We start from the raw sequence: 21,995 nt of genomic DNA on the forward strand, positions 1-21,995 counted from the left end.
TCAATAAAATCATGGCTCATCTGATCTTGGACTCAACTCCACTTCCCTGCCTGCTCCCCATAACCCTTGACTTGCTTATCTTTCATAAACCTGTCTATCTCCACCTTAAATATATTCAATGACCAAGCCACCACTGCTCTCTGGGGTAGAGTATTCCAAAGATTCATGATCCTCTGAGAGAAGAAATTCTTCTTCATCTGAGTTTTAAATGGGCAACCCCTTATTCTGAAATTATGCCCCCTAGTTCTAGATTCCCCCACAAAGGAAAACATGCTCTCTGCATTTACCCTGTCAAGCCCCCTCAGAATCTCATACATTTCAATAAGATCACCTCTCATTCTTCTAAACTCCAATGAGTATAGGTCCAACCTGCTCAGCCTTTCTTTATAAGACAAGCCCTTCATCTCAGGAATCACCCTCATGAACCTTCTCTGAACTGCATCCAATGCAAATATATCCCTCCTTAAAATAGGAGACCAAAACTGTATGCAGTACTCCAGGTGTGGTCTCACCAACGCCCTATACAGTTATAGCGGGAATTCCCTACTTTTATATTCCATCCCTCTTGCAATAAAGGCCAACATTCCATTTGCCTTCCTAATTACTTGCTGTACCTGCATACTAACATTTTGTGTTTCAAGCACAAGGACCCCCAGATCGCTTTGTACCACAGCATTTTGTAATCTCTCCCCATTTAAATAATAATTTGTTTTATTATTTTTCCTTCCAAAGTGGATAACCTCACATTTTCCCACATTATACTCCATCTGCCAATTTTTTGCCCACTCACTTAACCGATCTATATCCCTTTTGCATACTCTTTGCATCTTCCTCACAATTTGTTTTCCCACCTATCTTTGTATCATCAGCAAATTTGGCTACATTATACTCAGTCCCTTCATCCAAGTCATTAATATAGATTGTAAATAGTTGAGGCTCCAGCACTGATCCCTGTGACACCCCACTAGTTTTACAATTCGCTAACCTGAAAATGACCCATTTATCCCGACTCTCTGTTTTCTGTTAATTAGCTATCCTCTATCCATGCGATTATATTACCCCCAACCCTGTGAGCTCTTATCTTGTGCAGGAACCTTTTAAGCACGTGATTAAGCAACAGTGTACAACTTGTCTATCGAGTAGACTGGCTGTTGTACATCTTCAAGGATATTTAGCTCCATCTCTTGGGACACCTGTGGTATGTTGGCCTTCGTAGCTAGGAGATTTGGGTATAGTAGATGGGAGGTCTTACTGCAGTTGTACAGGGCCTTAGTGAGGCCTCACCTGGAATATTGTGTTCAGTTTTAGTCTCCTAATCTGAGGAAGGACATTCTTGCTATTGAGGGAGGGCAGCGAAGGTTCACCAGACTGATTCCAGGGATAGCTGGAGTGTCATATGAGGAGAGACTGGATTAACTGAGCCTTTATTCACTGAAGTTTAGAAGGATGAGAAACGTATAAGATTCTGAAGGGACTGGACAGGTTAGATGCGGGAAGAATGTTCCCGATGTTGGGGAAGTCCAGAATCAGGGGACATAGTCTTAGGATAAGGGGTAGGCCATTTAGGACTGAGATGAGGAGAAACTTCTTCACTCAGGGAGTTGTTAATCTGTGGAATTCTCTGCTGCAGAGAGTTGTTGATGCCAGTTCATTGGATATATTCAAGAGGGAGTTAGATATGGCCCTGACGGCTGAGGGGATCAAGAGGTATGGAGAGAAAGCAGGAAAGGGGTACTGAGGGAATGATCAGCCATGATCTTATTGAATGGCGGTGCAGGCTCGAAGGACCGAATGGCCTACTCCTGCACCTATTTTCTGTGTTTCTATGTTTCTATGAGTCACCATTATCTTTTTTCTTTAGTTGCCTTTTACTCATCCGAGCAAAATTTACCTTGCACACAGGGTTTCCTCCAGGCCCAACACTGCCCCCGTCTGGTTTAGGTTAAATTACACCCAAGTTTCTGCACATAATAATTAACATGAGCTAGAATGTAAAATGTCCCGCAAATCCACCAGCATAATCAAGCATAATCAATTTGTGACTGGAACAGAGCCAATGGGGCCTCAAGGTGCTAGGGTGGGGCAGTATAAAAGGTAAGGGAAAAAAATGTACCCTTCAGAGTGAGGCTGGAGACTGCAAAGTAAATATCACTTATCTCTCTGTCTTGCAAACTTTCAAAGTAATTAATTTAAATTGTTCTGTACAGAATCTGAAGTATTTGTTACTTGCCCCTGCAGCATGAAAATGTACCATCATTCAAGTTTTTTTAAGGAATGTATGATTTAGAAACATAGAAACATAGAAAATAGGTGCAGGAGTAGCCCAATCGGCCCCTCGAGCCTGCACCGCCATTCAATGAGTTCATGGCTGAACATGCAACTTCAGTACCCCATTCCTGCTTTCACGCCATACCCCTTGATCCCCCTAGTAGTAAGGACTACATCTAACTCCTCTTTGAATATATTTAGTGAATTGGCCTCAACAACTTTCTGTGGAAGAAAATTCCACAGGTTCACCACTCTCTGGGTGAAGAAGTTTCTCCTCATCTCGGTTCTAAATGGCTTACCCCTTATCCTTAGACTGTGACCCCTGGTTCTGGACTGCCCCAACATTAGGAACATTCTTCCTGCATCTGACCTGTCTAAACACGTAAGAATTGTAAACATTTCTATGAGATCCCCTCTCATTCTTCTGAATGCAAGCCCAGTTGATCAAGTCTTTCTTGATATACCAGTCCCGCCATCCTGGGAATCAGTCTGGTGAACCTTCGCTGCACTCCCTCAATAGCAAGAATGTCCTTCCTCAAGTTAGGAGACCAAAACTGTACACAATACTCCAGGTGTGGCCTCACCAAGGCCCTGTACAACTGTAGCAACACCTCCCTGCCCCTGTACTCAAATCCCCTCGCTATGAAGGCCAACATGCCATTTGCTTTCTTAACCGCCTGCTGTACCTGCATGCAAACCTTCAATGACTGATGTACCATGACACCCAGGTCTCGTTGCACCTCCCCTTTTCCTAATCTGTCACCATTCAGGTAATAGTCTGTCTCTCTGTTTTTAACCACCAAAGTGGATAACCTCACATTTATCCACATTATACTTCATCTGCCATGCATTTGCTCACTCACCTAACCTATCCAAGTCACTCTGCAGCCTCATAGTATCCTCCTCGCAGCTCACACTGCCACCCAACTTAGTGCCATCCGCAAATTTGGAGATATTACATTTAATTCCCTCGTCTAAATCATTAATGTACAATGTAAACAGCTGGGGTCCCAGCACAGAACCTTGCGGTACCCCACTAGTCACTGCCTGCCATTCTGAAAAGTTCCCATTTACTCCTACTCTTTGCTTCCTGTCTGCCAACCAGTTCTCAATCCACGTCAGCACACTACCCCCAATCCCATGTGCTTTAACTTTGCATATTAATCTCTTGTGTGGGCCCTTGTCGAAAGCCTTCTGAAAGTCCAAATACACCACATCAGCTGGTTCTCCCTTGTCCACTCTACTGGAAACATCTTCAAAAAATTCCAGAAGATTTGTCAAGCATGATTTCCCTTTCACAAATCCATGCTGACTTGGACCTATCATGTCACCTCTTTCCAAATGCACTGCTATGACATCCTTAATAATTGATTCCATCATTTTACCCACTACTGATGTCAGGCTGACCGGTCTATAATTCCCTGTTTTCTCTCTCCCTCCTTTCTTAAAAAGTGGGGTTACATTGGCTACCCTCCACTCCATAGGAACTGATCCAGAGTCTATGAAATGTTGGAAAATGACTGTCAATGCATCCGCTATTTCCAAGGTCACCTCCTTAATTACTCTGGGATGCAGTCCATCAGGCCCTGGGGATTTATCGGCCTTCAATCCCATCAATTTTCCCAACACAATTTCTCAACTAATAAGGTTTCCCTCAGTTCCTCCTTCTTACTAGACCCTCTGACCCCTTTTATATCTGGAAGGTTGTTTGTGTCCTCCTTAGTGAATACCGAACCAAAGTACTTGTTCAATTGATCTGCCATTTCTTTGTTCCCCATTATGACTTTCCCTGATTCTGACTGCAGGGGACCTATGTTTGTCTTTACTAACCTTTTTCTCTTTACATATCTATCGAAGATTTTGCAGTCCGTCTTAATGTTCCCTGCAAGCTTCCTCTTGTGCTCTATTTTCCCTGCCCTAATCAAACCCTTTGTCCTCCTCTGCTGAGTTCTAAATTTCTCCCAGTCCCCGGGTTCGCTGCTATTTATGGTCAATTTGTATGCCACTTCCTTGGCTTTAATACTATCCCTGATTTCCCTTGATAGCCACGGTTGAGCCACCTTCCCTTTTTTATTTTTACGCCAGACAGGGATGTATAATTGTTGTAGTTCATCCATGCGGTCTCTAAATGTCTGCCATTGCCCATCCACTGTCAATCCCTTAAGTATCATTCGCCAATCTATCCTAGTCAGTTCACGCCTCATCCCTTCAAAGTTACCCTTCTTTAAGTTCTGGACCATGGTCTCTGAATTAATTGTTTCATTCTCCATCCTAATGTAGAATTCCGCCATATTATGGTCACTCTTCCCCAAGGGGCCTCGCACAACGAGATTGCTAATTAATCCTCTCTCATTATCTTTCTGCAGTACCAGAGCAGGCCGGAAGCTCTGATTCACTGTTTGTCAGCTGATTTGCACTGAATTTATATGACCACAGGTGGCTGTACATCTCAGAATCTGTACGCAATGTAATGAGCACCTCCTTTGCCCCTGCCCCCCGAACATGTGCTATTGGAAGAAACTAATGTGTCGGTGCTGGGGGTATGGCTAGTTTTGTGGCTGGGGACTCATTCGGGCGCAGGGATTGATGGACGCACTTAAAATATTGTGCATACTTGCGTGTATTGTAGTTACGAGAGGAACTCATTTCCACCCAAATGTCCGTACTCTTTTGTGCTGTTTCCTTAGAGACTTGAGCTATTACATTAAAGTGTGATACACGTGCTTCTATCAGATTGGACACTTAACCTTCCAACTTTCACTCATCACCCTCCTTTCAACTTAGATGACCGTCTTGTTCTAAGTCTTCTGAAACCTTCCCAAAACTTATGAAAGCTTCTGAGTTCTGAAAACCTTCTCTTTTGAATATCAAAAAGAGAATATTTTATGTAGTTCATTTCACAAAGTAAAATCCCTTTTTCCACCCATTTCATTATTTGATCAACCAAATTAGTACATTCCATCATATAGATTAATTTTATGCTGTCATTGAGTTTGAACAGATATGTCAAGGACTGTTACTGTCAGATTTTTAATTAGTCGATGAATACCAGGCTGCTTGCTAAAGCATAAAAACTCTCTTTCATTTCAACCATAAATTGACAATATGGAGACAGCAGATCAGATAGAAAATAACCTTCTGAGGGAAAACTCTGAAGTATTCCTTCTGTACTCAGACAGCATGATCCATCCTTACTGCTAACCTTGACAGGTTTGGGTTCATCTGAAAGCAACCTTTAATTGGAAACCGCTGTCAGAGTGCTTTCATCTGCTTCCGCGCCTCTGATCCTTTTTTCCAGAGTTCTAGTATTAACATTTTTGGCCTTCCTACAACTCATTTGTATGTTTTAGGAGACTGCTTTTCAAGCCACTTTTCCTACAAACTCTTCCAATGGGACATATTGGCCCAGTAATTTGGGTGCACCCATTTGTGGGCACGAGGGAGTGGGGCAGTATGTTGTGAACCTCTGCGCCTGAATGGCGAGGCCCGAGGCTCACCCGATATTGGGTCTCAGGCCTAACTTTCATGGTGCCGGTGCAATGAGAACAGCCCATCGATGAAGAGGAGTGCAAGTTTGGGCCGCTGCTAGTGTCACAGCGACCCTCAGGCAGGTGGGTCCGGTCCGGTGATCATGGGTGCCAGGGGTCAGAGGATCGTGGGGGACCAGTGGTCGGGTACAAGGATCACGAGGGCAGGGTATGGGACAACACTGCTGTGGGGCACTCTTGCTTCTCTTGGCTATTAAGGATAGTTAAAAAAAAAATGTAGCTTTTCATCAAGACCGCTGGTTGGGCTGCAGAAGACCTGGAAAACTGAGGAGAGTGTGCTCTGCCAGCTTTTTGCCAACTTTAAGTTCTAAAACAAATGTTCGGTCCATGATTGGCATACTCAAAGGGCCTAGGGCTAAACTTTCCACTTTTTTTGCATCGATACCGCCCACTTAACGTCCATTTTAACGCTGAGATGAGGTATAACGCCCAGATAGCACCCATTTAGCAACAAAATGGAAACTAACTCCCATGTATAGTTCACTTATTGCCCAGTGTTACTTTCGGCATGTAGGTAACGCCGAGAAATAATAATACCGCCCGCCCACTTTTTTTTGCTGTAAAGATCAGAATTGGTGAAACTAACGCCCAGAAAATCACCGAGCGTTACTTTCGGCACCTCGCCCACATATTGCTGAAAATATCTCTCGCCGAAAAACCAGCTGAGAAAAAGTTGCTCTCACCTGAACTAAACTCAGCGGTATGGACGCCATTTTGTAAATCAGAGGTCGGTTCATATAAACGGCTGTTTCAACTTCTGGGGAGTTTTGATGTACTCTGGAGGTCTTTTAAGGTGATTTGAACATCTGAACAAACATCTTATCATACTGTGGATGATTTGAATTTATTTTAGGTATCTTAGTCGGTAAATTTATTGTTTGTGGACAATAGGTATAATACTGATTGTGATTGCAATGAGGCCTGTATTTCTCAGCCTGTCTTGATGACTACACACATGCTGCAGATTAGAGATGGCAGAAGGTATATTCAAGAGCATTATGTGCCCAATCAAGAGGTGGCAGACTGCTGAGGAAGATGAGAACTTACACCCAACGCACTTGCAGGGAGAAGCGGTCTTACCTGAACTTGTCCGATAACACTTGCCTTAGGAGACTATGCTTCCAGAAAGAGGTTATCAGCGAGATATGCCAGCTCATCAGGGGAGATGTGCAGCCTGCCAGCACTATCAGGACCGCACTGTCCATTGAGGTCAAGGTCCCTGCGGCACTTGCCTTCTATGCATCGGATTCCATTCAGGTCTCAGTTGTCGACATTTCCGTATATCTCAGCATGTTACACATTGCTGCATTCGACAGGTCACTGAAGCCCTTTACGCACGCACGATGGACTTTATCAGCTTCCCTATGACCAGGGAGGCACAGACTGAGGGGGCTCTAGGATTGCCCAGAATAGCAAACTTCCCCAAGGTGCAGGGAGCAATAGACTGTACACATATCACCATGCGGGCACCTTTTCAGGATGCAGAGATTTTTCGGAACCGAAAGGGATTCCACTCCCTGAATGTGCAACTCGTTGTCGATTACCAGCAAATTATAAAGGCAGTAAATGCAAAATTTCCGGGCAGCATCCATGATGCTCACATCCTGCGTGAGAGCGTTGTATCTGACATGTTTACCAGTCAGCCACAAGGTTAATGCTGGATGCTTGGTGACAAAGGATACGGCCTCGCCACCTGGCTGATGACCCCCCTGCGTAACACCCACACAGAAGCTAAGAAGCGATACAACGAGAGCCACAGAGCCACACGCAATATCATTGAGAATACCATTGGAGTGCTTAAGCAGCGCTTTAGATGCCTGGACCACTCAGGTGGTGAGCTACAATACCACCCTGTGCAGGTAGCTCAATTCATGGTGGTGTGCTGTATGCTGCACAACTTGGCTATCAGGAGGGAACAAGAATTGCCAGAAGGGCTAGACAATCAGGCTGATGATGAAACCATGCCCCCACCCCTCTCTAAACCGCAGGAAAGGGCCCATGGTAGCTACATAGCTGAAAGACTCTTACATCAGCACCTCATAAATGAGCGCTTTGCTTGAAATAATGTTGGTGGTATTTACAAAGCTGCAAGACTGTTGTGTCTGCAGCTCATACATGAATGGTGTGCATTACCTTGGTGACAGTTAAAGTTTAAGTTGATTCAAGTGATGTTGAATTATCCCCTTTCATGTTAAGGAATCACCAGTGTGTAACGGTGCAGCTATCTGAGACAATGCACAACAAGATTATGTGAAATAAAAGACATTTAATGAGAACATTTGTATAAAATCATAACTATAACTGTAAAAAACACCACACCCCACCCCACCCCACACCACAACAAATTTATAACATGTATATCATTCATTAAATGTTTAACATTTACAACAGCACTTCATAAATATAGAACACAAATGCAAAAAAACAAGGTACCCCCACCTCCCCCTTCCCCCCAAACCTCCCAAAAAAATAGCAACAACAACATAAAAATACTGTGACCAAGACAACACCTGCAGCCATGCACCTCACTTTCATTTCCCCCCCCCACTCCCAGCTTCTGCTCCCCACCTCTACCCCTTTCCCTCCTGACTCCAAGCCGCCTGGCCGAGGAGCTCCTCAGGCGCTGCTTCATTGGGGTGGATGATGGCAGAACTGCTGGTTGAGCGGATACGGGAGAGGATGCTTCCGAGGTGGGAACATGCTCCAAGCCTGAAGCAAGATCTTCCTCCTGGCTCTCATGTTTTATTGGCAATGGGGATGTGGCATCTTGGGGTGCAGTGCCGTGCTCCGGGACCATTGGGAGGCCTCTGCCACCAATGTTCCTGGATATTACCTCCAGGGCCTCCGCCATCCACGGCACGTACTCGATCATGGTGGCAGACATGCAGGCCAGCTGGTGGGGTATGCCCCCCCCCCCCCCCATTGTCTGTAGGGTCTGCTGACCTATGTCAACACTCCTCCTGGACAAGTGTACCATGTCCTCGCTCAGATCTGCCATTCGTGGAGCAGACCTGCTGCGTCGAACCAACCTCCGCATGGTCAGCACCGTCCTGGAGACACCTCAGGTGCCCTGTGGCAAGGTGCTTGGGCCCAATAACTCCATGGTGGAGGAGGGAATGGCCGCAGGAGCAGTAGATGTAATCGGTGTCAAATGGATTATGGTGCTTGGCGATGCATGCTGCTCAAAGTCCGCACTGTCATCCATGGAGAAGGCACCATGCAGCTCCACGGGCGAGAATCGGGTCTCCTCAGCACCAAATGGAGAATCGTATGGGGAGTCCAGCCCCGCAACTCCACCTTCTTGGCTCGGTGGTGTTGCATGGGGCTGTGCTGTTGGCTGAGCCAGAAAATATAAATGAGGTTATTGAGGAGAAGGGGTTGCTCGAGTCACAAGGTGATTACAGCGCTACACACATCATATGCATGACAAAAGCACCACGGCTATCAAAATCATCACAGACATCACATTTCATGACCATCACCAAATTCTGCACTGCAATGATTCTCATGAGGCCATCATTATTTAGAGAACACTTTTATCAAACATCTATCATATATTATTGGTCGGATATGAGTGGGTGTGCAGCTATTGACTTTACATCATGCAGTAGTGTATACTTTGCATGCATGGCTGACCCGGGGGTGGCTCCCCACTAGTGCCAGCACCTGCTCCTTGATGTCGGTGAGTTCGATGATGACTGGTGGCCCCCCACCCGTTCGCCTCTGCTCGGCCCTATTCTTCAAATGCTTCTTCTGTAAAAGGTAACACCAGCACGACATTGCATGAGATCATTGCAAGAGATCATTGTTAGGTACTGTCTCAGAGACTAATACAACACATAACTGACAGATATAATTATGATTATTATGGTAATTATCATTCTTTACCTAAAGACATACACCGTAAACGTAGGCTTTGAGTAAAACATGCCCGGCATAAGTGCAAGACATCACATCTGATTTTAATCAATCATTACACTTACAATTCAAATTATATAAATATATAAGTACATGTAAATAAATGTAATACTTACTCATGCGGTCCGACAAGGTCGTTCCAGCGCTTGCGGCACTGGTTGCCTTCACGCACCTCATTGGTCACCAACAAGACTACCTCAGCTATGTCGGTCCATATCTTCTGATAGACCTTTTGGGGTGGGCTTCCCACGCATACCCCGGGTCAATTGACCCCAGCGTGACTCCACCTCCTGCAGGAGGGAGGCATTTGCCTCATCGGAGAATCTCCTCGTTCGTTTGCGTCCTCCAAATTGTTCCTCTCCCCACCTCACTGCTTTAGCCAGCATCCTCAGTCTCCGCAGCATGCTGTGTTGCCTCCTCCATCCCTTCCATTTTAAATATTTTTTTTCCCACCAAAAACTCCGTGGGAACAACGTTCTTTGTGCTCAAAAGTCTTTTTGCTGCTGGTAAATCTCCCTCCTACCTCCCACAACAGCCAAACAAGCACACATCACACCCACACACGCTTTTAGTTCCTCTCTGCTCCCTCTCTCTCTCTCCTCTCTGTGCATGTATTGATGACCTCTGACCTCCTGAAATGCGGGAAACGACCTTTGCCATGGCATTGCTATGGACGCTGACACTTTACAGCAGGTCAAAAAATTTAACGCTAACGCCCATTTCAGATCGCTCGCAGTAACATCCATTTTATAAAATGGAAAGTTAGGGTTTTGAAAATAGGCGATAATCCGGTGATCTCAAAACCCATATTTACCGCCAATGCTGGAAATAATGCCCATTTTTGGGCGATCTGCACAAAAGTGGAAAGTCTAGCTCCTAATGCCTGTTTCAAATGGGCAGCTTGACACTCAGAAGTCATTGGCTTCTGATGTGGCAGCCAGCACATTTCTGGGGTGGGTGGGGGGGTGTTGGGCGCAGGATGCCACCACCAAAATTCTTCATTCAGCACCCAGCAATCTTGTGCGCACAGGCCAATTTGTCCCCTATTTCTATCTTATCAATATAGACACATGAAGAAAGTGGGGGCTAGAACTTCCACTGGATCGCCACCCGGTTTCTCGGCGGTATTGGTCGTTTTGGGCGAGAACCGGGTCAGCGAAAATTTCCACAACTGAGTTCCGGTGGTGGTTTTATAATACCGCTGGGGAGTGGACCGCTGCGTGCACTGTCCATAGACCGCCATCGCCCGATTTTTGACTCAGTGGTGACCCGTAGGTAAGTTGAAAAAAAACGCCCACGAGAAGCAGCGGTGCTGGGCAGTTGGTAAAAGAAGGTAAGTTAATGGGTTTTTAATTATTCTTTTAAAATTCTCTTAGTGATTAAGGTGAAAAGGGTTCTGAGAATATTTTCTGATTTTTTATTTTACGTTTTTTGAAAAAATATTTTTTTGTGTTTTTCTCCTCCTAGGCCCAACCCGCAGCCTCGATGTAAATTTTAGTAATTATCGAACATTTTTTTAAGAACCGCCCAATAAGCCAAAGATTCCATTTTCCGCCGAGAATCGGGATGTAAGGTGCATTTTTATTCGCCGTCCGGATTTTTTTCTTATTTTTATGGAATTTTTCACCGTCGATAATTTGAAAATCTTAGCTGTATTTTGGGCGGCAATCCGATGATGGCAGATTTGCGGGAAAATCTAGCCCTGAGTCTTTCCATTTGCTAAATTCTATCCACGTGTTCAATGTTTTTCTTTTTCTTTTTCTCTTGCAGCCTGGAATCCATGCTCACCAGAAGGAGAACCCCAAAGCAGTCTGGCTGCAAAGGGTTTCCGTAGTGTGAGACCAAACTTCCTTACAGCTGACAGAAAACCACCCCTGCAGGTAAAGTCTAAAAACTTCTGTTTACCAAATAAATTGTTCTTATAATGATATAGACCAGGCAGCCTCAGTTGAAATATTAACTGTAGAGAAAACAAGATTACTTTTAATGTAAAGCACTTGTTCGTTCTAAATTACACAGTGGGATACTTTGATATTCTTTTCTCCTCTATTTTAGTGGAAACATTACATCATTCATTTTAAATAACTTATTGGCTTTGCTAAAATAGCAGTGGGAAGAGTTTCAAAGGAACATGTTCTTTCAAATGAATGCTACTATCCCATGTCTCTGCAGGAAGCTGCACAGATTATGTTAACTATGATTTAGTTGGCAAACAACTCCACTGTTGACCACACAAGTAGCAATCCTTTACATCAATAACTTGTATTTATATAGCATTGTTAACATACAAAAACGTCCCACAGCACTTCACAGAGGTGTGAGGAAAACAGGCCAAAGAAATAAAAATGAGGAAGGGTGACCAAAGACTTGATCAAAAGGAGGGGAGAGGTTTAGGGAGTAAATTCCAGGAAAGGGATCTAGGTGGAGCACAAGAGGTGTAAGTCAGAGAAACGGAATTCAAGGGGATTGGAGGAGGTTACGGAAATAGGAAGGGGTAAGGGTGGGATTTAAACAGCAGGACAAGAAATGTAAATTTCAGGCTCTAGGAGACAATGGAGTTCAGCGAGGACAGAGCTAATGGATGAGAATGCCGTTTGTGAACTTGCTTGGGATGTTTAGGTGTTTTAGTGTTTTGGCAGGAATGGTAGCTGGATTGGAGGGAATCGAAGAGTGAGTTACGAGAGAGATGGACATGGAGCAACAACATGTTCAAGGGAGGTTGGGGGTGGGCTGCTATTTAGTGACGGCAAAGGGATTGGGGTAGGTTTTTTAAGGAACAAGTGATGATGTCAGTTTCAAAAGCAGAGGACAGTGCCTGAGGAGAGGGATCAATTTACAATGGGGTTCAGGAAAGTAAGATAGTCAGAAAGATGGCTAGTCAGGGGTTTAGTGGGAATGGGGGCGAGGGAGTTGGAGATGATTCTCATAGGTAAAATCAACTTGGAGAGGGAAGGGGCATGATGAGAGACAAACAACAGAGATTGTGGATCAGAGCTAGAGTGGTGACTGAGAGGATTTAGCTTAATGGGGAAATGGAGAAAGCAGTGGCAGAGTTGAACGATGGTCTCTATCTTGGTGACAAAGAAATCCATGAGCACCTCACATTTAGTGTAAGAGTTGAGTATAGAGGAAGCAGGGGAGATGGTTTTAAGGAGGTAGTGGGTCATAGAGAAAAGTGAGGAGAGAAAAATCTCTCCCCACCCCAAATACTTTAGCAGGGCCAACAGCTGAGGTTCCTGGTGGACTTTCTCAGCATTTACTCCAAATTACACCATATTTTTGGCCTCAAAAATGTTAAACATAGTTGAGTTCATATTTGATTGAAACATAACAATGAAAAAAATAATGTCAGCTTACAAACCGTTGGCTGTTGAGTTGTTTCAGTATCGTGGTTGTTATCATAAACACATAATTCCTGATTCCTATTATCTAACCAAACAATACTTTTCCACAGTTAATTGTTGTTCAATCACGTAAATCTACTGACTGTACATCTGTTTTTTATTTTGTATTTTTGTACATTTTGTTCTAATCTAAATGAAGTAATTAGTTTACAAAGACATGACACAATTATTGCTTGGTCAATTCCAGCCTTCAATCCACAATAGGATGGTGGATATCAAAGAAAACAGCCACAATGCAAGAGCAAAAGAGTCTCTCTGTACAGAATTACCAAACCCAGAAGTATCTTCAGTGAGATCTCAGTCCAACATCCCATGTGACAGAGAAACAGATAACTTATCATCGTCCCTCAGTCCTAACCTCAATGTGCCATATACAGAAACAGAAAGCCCAGCTTCTTCAGTCAGCACAGCATACGGGTTCCTGTGTAACATGAAAGTGGACAACACTGCATCTTCAGCTGATGCTAGGAAGCTCCATAATATTGAAACAGGTAAAGCTATCTAATGGATTGTAAATGAAGGCGAGTGACACGGTGATTCAGCCGCTGATGCCCCAGTGGTTTGTGCTCAGGATTCCTCACATGATGATTTCCGTACACAGCTGTACAGTCTGAGACGGCAGTGAGCAGAGACCAAGCTCTTAGTCACGAAAAGCGATGGAAAATTAAAACCTCACTCCAGGCTGGTGTATTGATTCCAGCATGGCACTGGTAGAGGCCTGACAGAAGGCTCCCTTCCTGCCTCATGGACAAGTAGTGGTGTATGGAATGCAGAAAGACTGGAAAACTGAAATTTTTTTAAAAATCCAATTAAAAGATCTATTTCTCTTGATTTCTCTTAAAATCAATGTAGAGCTGCAATAGTTATTTTATCATCTTGAGTGCTAGTGTGAGGGGTCCAAGGAACTGATACATCTTCACAAAAAAAATCAGATTGATGGCATTAAAATTAAAACTGTAACCAACAGCTGACAGAATGTATATGTTAGTATGTTCTTTATCTGTCTTATAAGTAAGCAATTATAATTCCTAACCACTGCTGTTATATTTCACTCTGTAAGAGCTGCAGGTCACAGAGGTTGATTTGTCTGATTCGGAGGCCAACCTTGATCCAGTCTACAAAGTCAGGCTTCGGACTGTTAATGAAAAGATGAACATTGCCATCGGATCATCTCCTAATCCTGTGTTGGCTTCAGAAAAGAGATCATTGCCTTTAGTAACAAAGCAAGTAAGTATATTTGTTAAAAGTAATAATTTAAAAATGTAATCAACAGCTGGGCACTGATTTCCAGTTGTACTGTCAACTCATCACACCTGATAGCCCCATTTAAAAAGAACAAATAGATAAGGCTGTAAATGCACAGCAGGTCTGTCAGCGTTTGATAAGCGATAAAAGAATGGATGGGTTAATAATTTGGATTTAAACCGCGGATGAAGGGTCATTATCTAAAACATTAACATATATTTTCTCTTTCCAGATGCTAACAAATCTCCTATGCAATTCCAGCATTGTTTTATCCTAGATTTACAGCATTAAATGTTTTTCCTTTTATCTTTTAAAGAATAGTCACCTAAATTATGAGAATGTAAAAACTCAAAGACCTAGAAATTGCACAACACCCTGTTTGGGGAGATAATTTTTCAGGGAACGCAAAAGTATCGCCGGGCGAAGAGGATTTACAGCTGATGGGAATTTTTGCATTAGCGCTCCAAGAGGGAAGTGGAGCGCTAAATCAAGTGCTACCACTTCCCTTAGAGCACTAAAGGGATTGAGAGGAGCGGTAGCGACAGAGCCCTGAGCAATGTTCGGGGCAGTGCTGCCGTCTGTACAGGTTCCTTCCCTCCCTTAAAGGTAAGGGCCAATGCTGGGTGAATAAGTTTTCAGGTTGTCTATGTCGGGCCACGGCACCTGCGCTATGTGTATAGCGGCCCCAAGCAACCGCGGGGGCTAAGGAAATCAGGCGGCTCCGGAATGGGGAGAAAAATAAAGTTTGCCCTATCTGAGCCTTTAATGAGCGCACCCCAAATGGCTAGCCGAGGTGACAATGCCTCCTGCTGCTGCCGTTGTTGACACCTGGCAATGCAGCAGGGGGCAGGAGCGAATATTGCATCCGAGATGGTAACAGAGCGCTGTGCACCGGATAACGTCACAATCTACGGGGCAAGAGAGCGAGGCGGTAAGTGTTAGTGCCAGTGCAAAACCACCAGGGAAGTCCGCGGGCGTCGGTGATTTCTCCACGTTCGGTCGGTAACCCCTTAGCACCCCGTTATCGACTATCGCAGGCGCTAATGGGAGGTGCAAACCAGGCCAATTTCTCCCCTTTTAAGTGTTATATAGGAACATAGGAACAGGAATAGGTCTTTGGCCCTCAAGCTTGTTCTGTCGTTCAATTCGACCATGGCTGAAATATACCTCAACTCCATTTACCCGCTCCATGTCCTTCGATATTCTTACCAAACTAAAATCTATCAGTATCAGTCTGGAACATTTCAATTGACCCAGCACCCACAACCTTTTTGGAGAGAATTCCAGTTTCCACAACCCTTTGCGTGAAAGATTTATTTCTGATTTCACTCCTATTCTGCTCTTGCTATGGATTCACCCACCAGAGAAAATTGTTTTTCTGTTTTTCTGTATCTGCCCTATCTCCTTCCCTACTTCCTTCCCTTACCTCCCTTCCTGCCTTTCTTTCCATAACCTACAGTGCAATACTCATTCTCTATGTGTCCCACTTCATAATCCTGCACAAATTATCCGTGCCTGGCTTTTAACAAGGCTTTAATAAGCAAAACTTACGAACTTTTAATTGTTTAACGTTTTGCTAATGTTTCAACCTATTTGTAGCAAAGAGCAATGCTCAGAGAAGTACTAAACACAGACAAATAGTCCAAAGCCACTTTCCACTGGTACTGCACCTGTTCACATACATCTACTTTATCATAAACATATTGGAGTGAGGAAATAATGGCTACAGGTTTTTTCAGTTCACAGGGATGGACTGTATAAAACACTAGAGGGCACTAAAGCATCAATTTACCTAAGCTAATGAACCTATAGCAATATTAGAAGCAAACAACAACAACAACAACTTGTATTTATATAGCACCTTTAACATAGTGAAACGTCCCAAGGCACTTCACAGGAATACTATGAGTTAAACAGTTAACACCGAATTACTTAAGTAGAGATTAGCGCAGGATCAAAGAGGTAGGTTTTAAGGAGCATCTTGAAGGAAGAAAGAGAGGTAGAAATTGTCATGTATTTCACCATCTTGCAATAACAATAGTTATGAAACTGTAACTCATGCACACTGTACCTGCACCCTTGAAATGCACACCCTGACCACAGCGGGTGAGCTTGTGGGAGACGCTCCTCACCTGGGTTTCCAGGTATAAAAGGGGAGGTCCCACCCAGAGTCAGCACTCCTTGGTCCTGGCAATAAAGTGAAGGTCACAGAGTGACCGTGGCTGATATATCCATGCCTTGTGTGAGTTTGTAACAAGGGTGCACCGGTGGCACAGAGGGACGCTACTGCGTGGGTGAGGGCTGGGACGACTTTGTGGAAAAACTCCAGCAGAGCTTTGTCACAAAGGACTGGCTGGAAGAGACAGCGGCTGACAAGCGGAGGGCGCATCTACTGACCAGCTGTGGTCTACAGACGTATGCGTTGATGAAAGACCTGCTCGCGCCCCAAAAGTCAGCAGACAAGTCCTTCGAAGAGCTCAGCCAGCTGATTAGTGAGTATCTCAAGCCGGCAAGTAGCGTACACATGGCCTGGCACCGGTTCTACTCTCACCGGTGTCGGGAGGGTCAAAATGTCTCGGACTTCGTGGCGGAACTGCGGCATTTGGCTTGTCTCTGTAAGTTCTCCGATGCCTGCAGGGGGGAGATGTTAAGGGACTTTTTCATCGAGGGCATTAATCATGCCGGCATTTTCAGGAAGCTTATAAAGACTAAGGACCTGACTTTAGAAGGAGCGGCATTGATAGCTCAGACCTTTATGGCAGAGGAAGAGGAGACCAAGCTAATTTACGCACGCAGCCCTGGTTTTAACATTGCGATGAACCAGGGAGTTAATGTTGTAAAAGTCATACAGAACCCTGCAGGCAGGCAAGGGCAATTCGACACCGCCCAGGCAGGCAGGCAAGGGCAATTCGACACCGCCCAGGCAGCAACAAGCTCCAGGGTGGGCCCGCAACAGGGACAATGGAAAGGGGATCGGCAATTCACGCCATCATGAGGAACAATGCATCCCGTGATGGGACCATTCAGAGTGCTTAGAAACAGCCAAAAGGGCCATCAGAGAGGAATGCCTGGGAATAGTCCTTTTGTTAACAGCAATCTCAGCTCATGTTGGAGGTGTGGGGGTAGACACACTGCCAAAAGCTTTATACCTGTAGCATTTGTAATGCCAGTGGACACTTGGCCAGGATGTGCAAAAAGGCAGTCGCGAGGCTAGTCTGCGAGACAGAGGAACCAGACGAGGGGTCTGCAATGCAGGATGAGGCCTGGGGAACAACCATGGATGCGGAAGTTCAGAGAGTTCATGTGGCTGACGTCCACAGCTCATACACTAAAACGCCACCCATGGTGATGAAAGTCTTACTGAATGGCATCCCAGTGCACATGGAGCTGGATACGGGAGCTAGCCAGTCACTCATGAGCGCCCAACAGTTTGAGAGACTATGGCCACACAGAACTAGCAGGCCCAAACTGGAACACATTGAGACGCAGCTACGTACGTATACCAAAGAGATCATTCCAGTGCTGGGCAGTGCAAACTTGATGGTAACGCATAATGGATTACAGAACCAGCTGCCACTCTGGATTGTTCTGGGAAATGGCCCCGTGCTTTTGGGGAGGAGTTGGCTAGTTGAGATGAATTGGAAATGGGGGGATGTGCACGCCATTTTATCCGTGGAGCGAAGTTCATGCTCGCAGGTCTTGCAAAAATTCGAGTCACTGTTTCAACCCGATGTCGGTATGTTCAAGGGCACTAAATCGTGATACGCATCACTCCGGTCGCCAGACCAGTGCACCACAAAGCCAGAGCGGTGCCGTACGTGATGCATGAGAAAATTGAAAGTGAACTAGACAGGCTGCTCATAGAGGGCATAATTTCGGCCATTGAATTCAGCGGCTGGGCAAGTCCCATCGTTCCCGTCCTCAAAGCAGATGGAAGGGAAGCGTTCATCAGGGAACTCCATAGCGAGCACCCTGGCATCGTGTTTTTGAAGGCCATTGGCCAGTCACATGTATGGATCGAGTGCATCATATTGAACTTGTGTACAACATCCATCACAGTGGAGAATCTGCGTACGGTTTTCGCGACCCACGGCTTGCCGGACATCCTGGTCAGCGACAATGGCCCGTGTTTTACCAGCCATGAATTCCAGGAGTTTATGTCGGGCAATAGGATCAAGCACATCCGGATAGCACCGTTCAAGCCGGCTTCCAACGGCCAGGCGGACCGGGCAGTCCAAGTCATAAAGCAGGGCATGCTACGCATCCAAGGACTTTCCCTTCAGTACCGCCTATCGCACCTCCTGCTGGCCTACAGGTCCCGGCCGCACTCACTCACGGGAGTCCCGCCAGCGGAACTCCTCATTAAACGCACACTCAAGACGCGGCTATCCCTCATTCACCCAGCCCTGGCAGACATTGTTGAGGGCAAGCGCCAATCCCGAACCGAGCTCCATGATCGAGGCTCAAGGGGGAGGTGTATAGAAATAGATGACCCGGTATTTGTTCTTAACCATGCTTTGGGACCCAAATGGCTTGAGGATGCCATATTGGCAAAGAAGGAAACAGGGTCATGGTGGTCAGACTAAACAATGGGCAGATATGCCGCAAACACTTGGACCAAGTAAAGACAAGGTTCAGCATAGACACGGAGGAACCGGAAGAAGAGCATGATGAGATAGCACCCACACCACTGCCAGCGTACGAGCAACAAAGACAGCCCTCAGCTTGCACAGTCCCTGCGGCCAGCCCGGACAGGCCGGAATCACCTCAAGTGACAGAGACGCGTGCTGAGGCTCAGCCACCAAAGCCACAACTGCGGCGCTCCATGAGAGAGCGTCGACCACCCGATAGACTTAACCTCTGAAACTAAAAGACTTAAGGGGGGAGGTGATGTCATGTATCTTGCAATGACAATAGTTATGTAACTGTAACTCATGCACACTGTACCCGTACCCTTGAAATGCACACCCTGACCACAGAGGGTGAGCTTGCGGGAGACACTTCTCACTTGGGTTTCCAGGTATAAAAGGGGAGGTCCCACCCAGAGTCAGCACTCTTTGGTCCTAGGAATAAAGTGAAGGTCACAGAGTCACCGTGGCTGATATATACATGCATTGTGTGAGTTTGTTACAAGGTGCAGAGACACTACAGAAATGCAGAGAGGTTTAGGCAGGGAGTTCCAGAGCTTGAGGCCTAGGCAGCAGAAGGCACGGCCACCAATGGCTGGGCTATTATAATCAGGGATGCTCAAGAGGACAGAATTAGAGGAGCGCAGATATCTTGGGATGGTTAAAAAGTAAAGAACTTGCATTTATGTATCGCCTTTCATGCCCTCGGAACATCCCAAAAGACTTTACAGCCAATAAATTGCTTTTGAATCACTGTTGTTTTGTAGCCAATTAATGTAACTGTCAAAGATTGTAGCAGAAAGTAATTCTGTTACATCACATGTATAACTGATTATCCAGTATTTGTGTGCAAAGCCAATATACCCTGAATACCCAGTATCTCCATGGACCAGCTGTCTCAGTGTGTAAATAAGTCACATGCTGTGGCACTATGGTATCCCAGCCCGCGAGATCTTTGTGCTTTAAATTTCCCACTGCAGTAACCTCCCCTTGCTCAGTCACATGCACCAACTGTAACCACAGAGAAGTTCCCAACTCGGTGACATCACCTCCCCCCTTCTCCTGCAGAGAGCCTGGACTGGCTGATGTGTTGGAAACAATCAGGGGTCAGGTGAGAAGGGGGTTGGGTTATGAAGTTAAAGAGGGTGGTCGGGTGTCTTATGGAGTGGAGGGGCAGGCATTGTGTGAAAGGGAGACTGGAGAATGGGGGCCAAGAGATACTGGGACAGGGGGGAGAGAGGCGGAATGGGGTTGAGGATGGGGACCCGGGAGGAAGAGTGGTGAATAGGGGTTGGGCAGACTGGGCATGGGGGGGTCGGGGGGGATCAGGGATAAGTACAAAAGAAGGAAGATAAAAGGATGTGAGGTCAGATGGGATTACAGGAGAGAGCCCCAAGTACAAAGTGGTCTCTTCCTGTGCTGTAATTTCAATTATTCTATCCTCTCTCTCCCTCTCCTTGATTGAGTCCAAGCCCAGGGAGTCAGGAGATGTTGGTGCTGAGTTTAGGATGATGCGCCCTGTGAGATATGCCCCAAACACCGAGTTCACTGCCTTTTGTGTGATCTTTCAGTTTGGCTCAGGTCGGTCAGTGCCAGTCGGTTTTGGTGTGTGAAATCTAAGTACAAATCAACTCTGACTGAGGCTCCCAGTTCAGACTTGTCAACTTCACATAGAATCTGAGTTCAAACCAGAATTCAAGGAGATAGGATGAGGGATCGGGCCTATTAAAAGTGGCAACATCTGGGGAGCCTGACTGCACTTTGTGTAGTGCAGGGGGATTCTGGCTATAGTTACAGGGTGAATGTCAGCAGGTTATAGGATTACTACCAGATAGAGGTAGGATAGTGGGATATTACACCCATTACTACCAGATACATATAAAATATCAGTGAGTTATTGTTTTATTGTTGGTTGTGAGAGAAATCTGCGTGTTACCAGTATTACTATCCGTTGCTGGTGCAATTTCAGTGAGTTACTATTGGTTACTGGGGAATCAAAGTTTCTCCCACCTCCGGTTTCCCATCTGCAAATCGCTCCCCCACCTTCAGTTCCCCCTCTTCTCTGGCCTCCTTTTCACTCCTTCGCCTGTTCATGGGTCACCTCCTTAACTTCTCACATAACAGGTGCTGGCACGAAACCACAAACAAAGATACTCAACTTCAGGGGACTCAACTTTTATAAGGTAAATGCATTAATATTTGCAGAATGTCACGATCAAACCCCCCCACGGATGCTTCCAACAGAGTTAGCCACCCTACACTGAGCCAACGAGACCCAAGAAGGCCTCAATCCTTCATTTGTGTTGATTTCGCAACCTCAACCAAGGTGACAGCATAGCTGTTACAATTGACCTTGGCATTCCCAGTCTAGAGGGATAAACCAGGTTCCTGTCTCCGCTATCAAAGAAACCTTGCTAGAAATCGTATGGAGGACACGATCAGACTTGGTTGAATAATCTACTTTCGCTCACACATGGAAAATGAGCAGCCAAATACTGGAGGGCCTCTGCTGCAGGTAGAACTGTGCTCCAGTGTGAGTCAATGCCTTCAGGAAAGGAAAATTGAAACAAGAAAAAACCTGGTATGAGCAATTTCTTCTGAAAGCTGTTGATAACAGAACAGTATTGACTCATTTGTGATCTGAGTAATGTCTACAAATGTGACTACACTTCAAATGTAATTCATTGGCTTTGAAGCACTTTGGGACAACAACAAACTTGCACTTATATGGGGTACTGAAGTGCATGATCAGCCATGATCATATTGAATGGTGGTGCAGGCTCGAAGGGCCGAATGGCTTACTCCTGCACCTATTTTCTATGTTTCTATATTATCAAACAAGATTTGACACCGAGCCACATGGGAGCTATTAGGACAGCGAGCTAGGTTTTAAGGAGCGTCTTAAAGATGGAGAGGTAGGGACGTGGAGAGATTTAGTGAGGGAATTCCAGAGCTTAGGACCTAGGCAACTGAAGGCATGGCAG

General features: G+C 45.4%; 1 protein-coding gene across 3 annotated transcripts in view; it reads left to right on the forward strand.

Annotated features, from left to right (window-relative positions):
- LOC139262889 (uncharacterized) overlaps window positions 1-21,995 on the forward strand; it is a 163,896-nt gene that overhangs the window by 38,975 nt on the left and 102,926 nt on the right. For all 3 annotated transcript variants that reach the window (XM_070878143.1, XM_070878145.1, XM_070878144.1), the window contains exons 3-5: window positions 11,505-11,614; window positions 13,326-13,629; window positions 14,199-14,365. In XM_070878143.1, coding sequence (XP_070734244.1) covers window positions 11,505-11,614; window positions 13,326-13,629; window positions 14,199-14,365 — 581 coding nt within the window. The remainder of the gene's footprint in view (window positions 1-11,504; window positions 11,615-13,325; window positions 13,630-14,198; window positions 14,366-21,995) is intronic.

The sequence above is a fragment of the Pristiophorus japonicus genome, chromosome 4 (assembly GCF_044704955.1).
Source record: "Pristiophorus japonicus isolate sPriJap1 chromosome 4, sPriJap1.hap1, whole genome shotgun sequence".
In the NCBI taxonomy this organism is placed as follows: domain Eukaryota; kingdom Metazoa; phylum Chordata; class Chondrichthyes; family Pristiophoridae; genus Pristiophorus; species Pristiophorus japonicus.